Source organism: Acyrthosiphon pisum, chromosome A1 (assembly GCF_005508785.2).
Source record: "Acyrthosiphon pisum isolate AL4f chromosome A1, pea_aphid_22Mar2018_4r6ur, whole genome shotgun sequence".
Classification (NCBI taxonomy): Eukaryota; Metazoa; Arthropoda; class Insecta; order Hemiptera; family Aphididae; genus Acyrthosiphon; species Acyrthosiphon pisum.
In genome coordinates this window covers 115,858,892-115,865,508 of record NC_042494.1, presented here as the reverse complement: position 1 = coordinate 115,865,508, position 6,617 = coordinate 115,858,892, and the positions used below count along the sequence as shown (strand labels likewise).

At 27.2% G+C, this 6,617-nt stretch overlaps 1 protein-coding gene across 1 annotated transcript in view; it reads right to left on the bottom strand.

Moving 5' to 3' along the window:
- LOC100165208 (transcription elongation factor B polypeptide 3) overlaps positions 1 to 6,617 on the bottom strand; it is a 9,763-nt gene continuing 3,146 nt past the window's right edge. The window contains exons 2-9 of the mRNA XM_001944734.5: positions 4,300 to 5,068; positions 3,387 to 3,499; positions 3,173 to 3,312; positions 3,011 to 3,105; positions 2,714 to 2,913; positions 1,559 to 1,705; positions 1,305 to 1,470; positions 1 to 593 (exon numbers count right to left, since the gene is read on the bottom strand). Coding sequence (XP_001944769.1) covers positions 526 to 593; positions 1,305 to 1,470; positions 1,559 to 1,705; positions 2,714 to 2,913; positions 3,011 to 3,105; positions 3,173 to 3,312; positions 3,387 to 3,499; positions 4,300 to 5,068 — 1,698 coding nt within the window. The 3' untranslated portion in view covers positions 1 to 525. The remainder of the gene's footprint in view (positions 594 to 1,304; positions 1,471 to 1,558; positions 1,706 to 2,713; positions 2,914 to 3,010; positions 3,106 to 3,172; positions 3,313 to 3,386; positions 3,500 to 4,299; positions 5,069 to 6,617) is intronic.

The following is a 6,617-nucleotide window of genomic DNA, read 5'->3' as shown; positions in this document are numbered from 1 at the left end:
ATTGTAAATTGTATATTATTATTTATTATTATAATATGTAACAGCTACAACTCGTCGCTCAGCATGTTACAATATATAATTATCATACATAAAGCTGGACGACCGATACGGCGAATTAAAATTACATTTTAAAAATGTATAATGTTTAGTAATTAAACGCACAATATGTTGACAAAAAATGTATACATAATAACAGGAAATTATGGTACCTAACTATGTCTAGGTAATAGGTATTAAAAATAGAATCAATACTTTATATACTTAATACAGTATTACAATAATTAATTAGAATTACAATGACCGTGTTTATAAATTACATCTATAATAGAATAACGTGTTCACATTACGCAATCTTAATGCTATTTAAGGATTAAAAAATAAAGTAAATTCAGAATTCAATTCATCACAGATAACATATTATCAAACCTTAGAACCTTTGTGGCGGATACATTTTAAATTATAATGTATATATTATAAAGTATGTATGTAGGAAATGCTATTATTTCAAGTAAATTATGAAGTAATTTAACGTCTGCGTGAAGATTTTATGAGTTGTAACGCCTTTTGCATCAAAGGAGCTTTTTTCTTTTTCACTAAAATCATAAAAATTAAATAACATACAATTTATTACAATTAAATAAATTTGAAAAACATTGGAATATTTTTATATTATTATAATTTAGAGGAAGCCAAATGAATCTTTTTTGGAAGCTTTTTTCTTTATCACTAAAATCATAAAAATAAAATAACATACAATAAATGTATTACAATTAAATAAATCTGAAAAATATTGTTATATCATTGTAATTTAGAGGAAGTCAAATTAATCTTTTATCTTTGTCAATCGTTCAAATAACACGACAAATTTAAGAACTTTTTAAAATATTAAATTATAATTTAATTATATTAAAATATCACTCAATTGCTTTTTAAAATCAGAATAGTAAATAATTGTTATTTGGTGCAAATTTATGGTTTTCAGAGTTGATATTACGTGCTATCCCAGTCGGAATACAAATAGATCTATTTGGGAGTCAAAATATTTTAAAATAGAAATGTAATTGATTTCCTATTAATTGTGATTCATTGACCCAAGCAACACAATCTTTCTACATGTCACAATGACTAGTGAGACAATTTATACTCGAACCATTTAATATATGTAGCAGGCGTACGTAAAGTCGGGAATAATCGCATTCATTAAAATATATTTGAATAAGAATAGAGGTCTTGGAGAAAAAAAATAATCAACGTCTCTAAACGAACGAAATAATATAAATAATGTAAAATATATTTTTTCATACTCGCACTGGACGGCGTATGTGGAGAAGTCAAAGCGATTGGTATCCCGGTAGCCATGGTGGTAGATCTCTTACTGGCAGACAGTGCTTCTGCAGTAGAATGTCCTCCCATCATCGATTTGTTTAAGATATTACGCTTAATGTCCGAGGAAGCCGTTTGGAATTTCGCCTGCGACGGATAATAAAAACGTACAAGACTATTAAAATCGAAAACGTCACAAATAATAAACCATTATGTTCTAAATTTATTAATTTGCCTGTTTTTTTGCAACGCCACGTGGTGGTTTTACTGCTGAGTCGACGTATGCTAATTGCGTTTTTCTAACAGGCGTGGACGCGGCTTGATTCGCGTTTATGTTCTGCCGTAATTTGGCCAATTTTGTTTCACGTTCTTCTAGGCATCGCTAAACATCAAACATGTAAATGATCAAATACAAAGTGGTGAACTCAAATGTTAACTTTTCAACAGTTTCCCATACAAATTTTATTTTAATTAAAAAATTATGCATTATATTATATTTGCCATGTTAAGAGGACGTCGCACCCGCATGTGTTGTCTCCATCTTACACACGTATACAACTTAGCAAATTTTTGTTTGCCAGTTTCAATAGAGTGCTGTCATTTTTGGTGTTAGAGTGAACTTAGAGACTCAAACTTTTAGGTATCAACATTATATGTGTTCTCTCATTGGTTTTTTACGATATTTTAATTTTTAAGTGAGTTATCAGTATGTAAAATATTAATATTTGAAAATGCTCATAACTCACTTAAAAATTAAAATATCGTAAAAAACCAACAAGAGAACACAGATAACGTTGTTGCCTAAAAGTTGTTACCCTATTGAAACTAGTGAACGAAAATGTTCTGTCTTACAAAAATGGGTAACCTAGCAAAAAAAAATTAGAGTAAATCAACCTATTATGAAACTTGATGGTAAGAATATTACCTGTGTTTGTATGTGGGTTTTTTTTTTATAAATAATTCAGTTTTTAAGTGAATTATGAGTGTTATTACACTAAATGATATACGCAATACTTTCTAAAAAATTGAACTAACGTCAACAAACCCAAACCCAGATACAATCACACATCAAGTTTCATAATAGGTCGATTTATTTTTAAATTAACAAAGCTAAACGTGATCTGCTGAGCGTATATTTGGTATGTTATGCACTTGTAAGACGAAGACAACAAATCCCCACATTACATTCTTTTAAGGGGAGAAATCACTCATAGTCTACTAAGTCAAGGCTATTTGTATGTTTAAACTTTATAATACAATTTGAGTTAACAAAAAAAGTATGTTGTATTTCAATTACTGTAATAAATAGTATGACTTCATTAAAGTTTAAAATGTATAAAAATATAATAATATTACTGTGTGAACATGCTTTTGATAAATAATTAATTACTATATAAAAATTTCTCCATGGTTCATTTTTATCTGGAACTTTATTACGAAACTCCTTTTTGCAATGGTACTCCCACAATACTCCAGTATCTTCAATCAAATAGTAATTGTACTGTTCTAAGTTATACAGCTGATCAGGGCTAGCGTGTTTCAATATTGGCTCAAGTATACTAAACGGAACTCCACCAGTGTATTCCAAAGCTAAACATATTGAAAGATGTATAATAAATATGTGTCTTCAATTTGTAGGTACAATAAAATAATATGAATGTGTACACAATAAACAAAATATATTTACCATCTAAATTGTCCTTAATAGTTTGGATACAGAAATCAATTAATCTAGGAACTTCAGTGTAGATTGTACTCTTATTTCCAGAGTACACTTTTGTCCTGTAAAATATTATATCTTAGAAATAAAAATAACAATAAACTAGATTTTTTTTATATAATTGAATACCTCATATTTTTTGTGGTCATTATTTTAGCTAACGGATCGAGATCCTCTGGCATTTTCTTTTTCTTTACATCTAATTGAGATAATGGTTTATAGTTGGCAATTAATTCTTCAGGATCTAAATTAAATGGCGCCAATGGACTCTAGAATTAGGTATATAATAATGGTTAACTTGGTAATTTTCAAACATAAAAAGTTTGTTTAAAATTAAACTGACTGGTGGCGCAGAACTAAATTCACGCTCTGAAGACCTTGATCTGTCTCTATGCTTGGATTTAATTTGTTTTTTTTTTACTGGTATACCTAGTAAAGCTTCTTCAAATGTTTTGCCTGAATAACATTATTTAATAAATAAATAAAAAATAATTAACTTGTATATAACTGTAAAGTCCGGATTTATATTCTCTTAAAATGCCTAAAACATGATGCAAATATTTTCTGAAAAACCTACAAATATTTTTCTTATAACCACTTAAAAATTAGAAAAATAATCAATAAACCTCATTGTATGCTTAAACATGCAGTTTTTATTAATTATTTTTTTTACAACAGTTAGGTATACACTGGAATAATGGAATAATTGCACAACAGTTCAAATAGTCTCTTTTGTGTTGGACGGTTCTATACATTATTTTAAATGGTGTTTAAAATTAATGATATTATTCATTTAAAAAACACGCAATCGCAAAATGAAAATATATTTGGACTTTTGATAAAAAAACACGGTGTTGTTATCAGTATACGGCACACTAATATAATAGTACTATAACTGCGTGGTTTTTTTAATCAAAATTATATAAAAAAAAATTATGATTGATGAACATTTTTTCAGGTAATAATCAATTACATTAATTAATTTTATTATAATTAATAACAATAATTTTAAAAATAAAATTAGTATTTTTTTCTCATAATTTACAAAATATTCCAAAATATGTTAAATAATTTAAATCTTCCCTAACTCATGAAATAATCTCGAATATGCAAAAAAAATTTTTTCTATGAACTCTGGGTTGAATAAATCATTCACATTTTTCACTCTCGTAAGGTTGCATAAGCTCATTAACAATAATATGTAAAAACATGTAAATCCAGACCTTATATTTAAGTATATAAAGCGCTAAACTTACTACTACTAGTAAAATTAGTACTAGTTGAAGGCTTTGATTCTTCCTTGACTTTATCCTTAATATTTTTTTTTGAATCACTTTTATCCTTATGACCAGATGACTTTGATTCGTTTTTGTCCTTGTGAGAGTGAGATTTAGATTCAGATTTATGAGACGATTTATGCTTATAATCTTTTTTTTTGTCTGAATGTGAACTTTTTTTCTCTTTTTTAGTACTTTCTTCGTAACCATTATTATTTTCTCTATGGGATGTTGTTGCAACATTTTGTGTAATCTCACATTTTTCTATTTCTGTTTTAACTCTAACATTTTCGTACTTATAATCTTTTTTCACTTTCTTTGAGACATGTCCATCTCCTTGATCATCTGTTGAAGTAGAATAAGATTCCTTTCGTTTTTTACTGCCCTTATCTTTTTTACTTTTTTTGTGCTTCGATTTTTCATGATGTTTTTGGTGAGGTGATTCATGGTCACTTGAATCATCGTTACTTTTATTGGTTATTTCTGGTTCATCGATAAATTCTTCATTATCTTTTGGTGATGATACATCATCATGATGTTCATCATCAGAGTTACCTTCTGTTCGATAAAAATTTTCAGTTTCTTCAATTTTTACTACATTTTTCCATTGAATGACTAAAGTTTTTGCTGATTCCCCAATGTTGCCATCATATTTTCTTAAGTTATTAACTACTCGGCCGATTCCAGTATTTTGTAAATTTTGGACAGTGATAGGAAGGCGAGAAAGCTTAGTTATACAGTTCATTATCTGAAAGCACAAACAATAGTATTTATTAGGTTCCAATTAGTTGAACATTTTTTTTTTTTTTAATATTATAAAAGATGTATTTTATAATTTATACTAGGTAGTTATTTTTAGAGTTATAGTAATTTTTTTTTTATCACATCTGAAAATTTGTAAGAATTAAATCTTAATCATTGATTATAAATAGTAAATACTATAGTCAACTACCTATAACATTAATAGATTAAATAGCAGTAATTACTCAACCTTACCATGTACAATGTATATGTATTATATACAAAACAATACAGTGATGGGAAATAACAAGTTTGTGAATGTGTGTTCAAGAACACATTTTGTAAGCACCACACCACTCAATTATATTAAATAGAACAAGAACAAAATCTATATTTTCAAAGACTTGGAAGATTTTTAGATTGTTTAAACAAAATTCTTTTTTGTATTATAATCATGTTTATCTTTGACATTTTATATTATTATACAATAAGTGTTTAAGTTATTTTGGAATATTTCTAAATATTTAAAAATATGTCTTAACGAATGTATTAATAAGGAAACTATACTCTGTTCCATCAAAGAGTGAACCGCTTTCGCGCACGCATACTGAGCCGCCGAACAGTGCCTGAACCCCATGCGATGACTATATGTTCTGTGATTGGCGGACAGTTTTTGTCGGCCGTCGGTCACCTGTGTTAAAGCTCTCACCGATGTCTGTCTTGTGGTGGGGATGCACGGAAAAAAACATGTTTTGGTCAGCCATTGGTTTTTCACTCTTAGATGGAACAGAGTATACTGAGTATAGTAAATTTGTTAAAATTAAATAAAAAGTGATACATAACTATTCATCAATATGTATTTTATTTTATTTTCTTGTAAGTACTAAGCTTATTTCATGAATTTAATATTGTATATTATAATATTATTATTATATGCATAAAGCCATGTAGATATTATTTTTTTACATGTTAAAACTACATAATGTTATAGAATTTATATTTGTTCTTAATAAAAATAATTTATAATATTTTTTTTTATTATTTATAATAGTTATACCTAAATAGAGTGGGAACAAAATTGCATTTGAATTTCTTTTGGTAAATAGAATTTATTTCAGACAGATATAATTATATAAGATTAGAAAAAAAAATGTTAAGTGCAATTTTAAAATATTTTTTGAGCAATAATGCAAACAATTTTAAACACTCTTCAATGCAATAAAGTTTAAGCCCAAGTTGTATGGATCAATAACTATCTGGTAAAAGGGGATATTTTGACTATAATTTACAATTCAAAATATAACCTATCTATCAGAAATAAACGGTACAGTATCAGTATGTTATAAATTATAATATTATAAGGTAATTTTTAATATTAAAAAATAATTTGTATAGGTATTATATTCTTTCATATATTTTTTAAGGGGATTTGATATCATGATTTGCTGTTTTTGTCTAACACACGCGTGACATAGTATTTTAGACGTGTTTTTTGCCAAACATTCCAATTTATCTATTGAATCGATAAGATATCTGAAAACAGATTTGAATTTTTC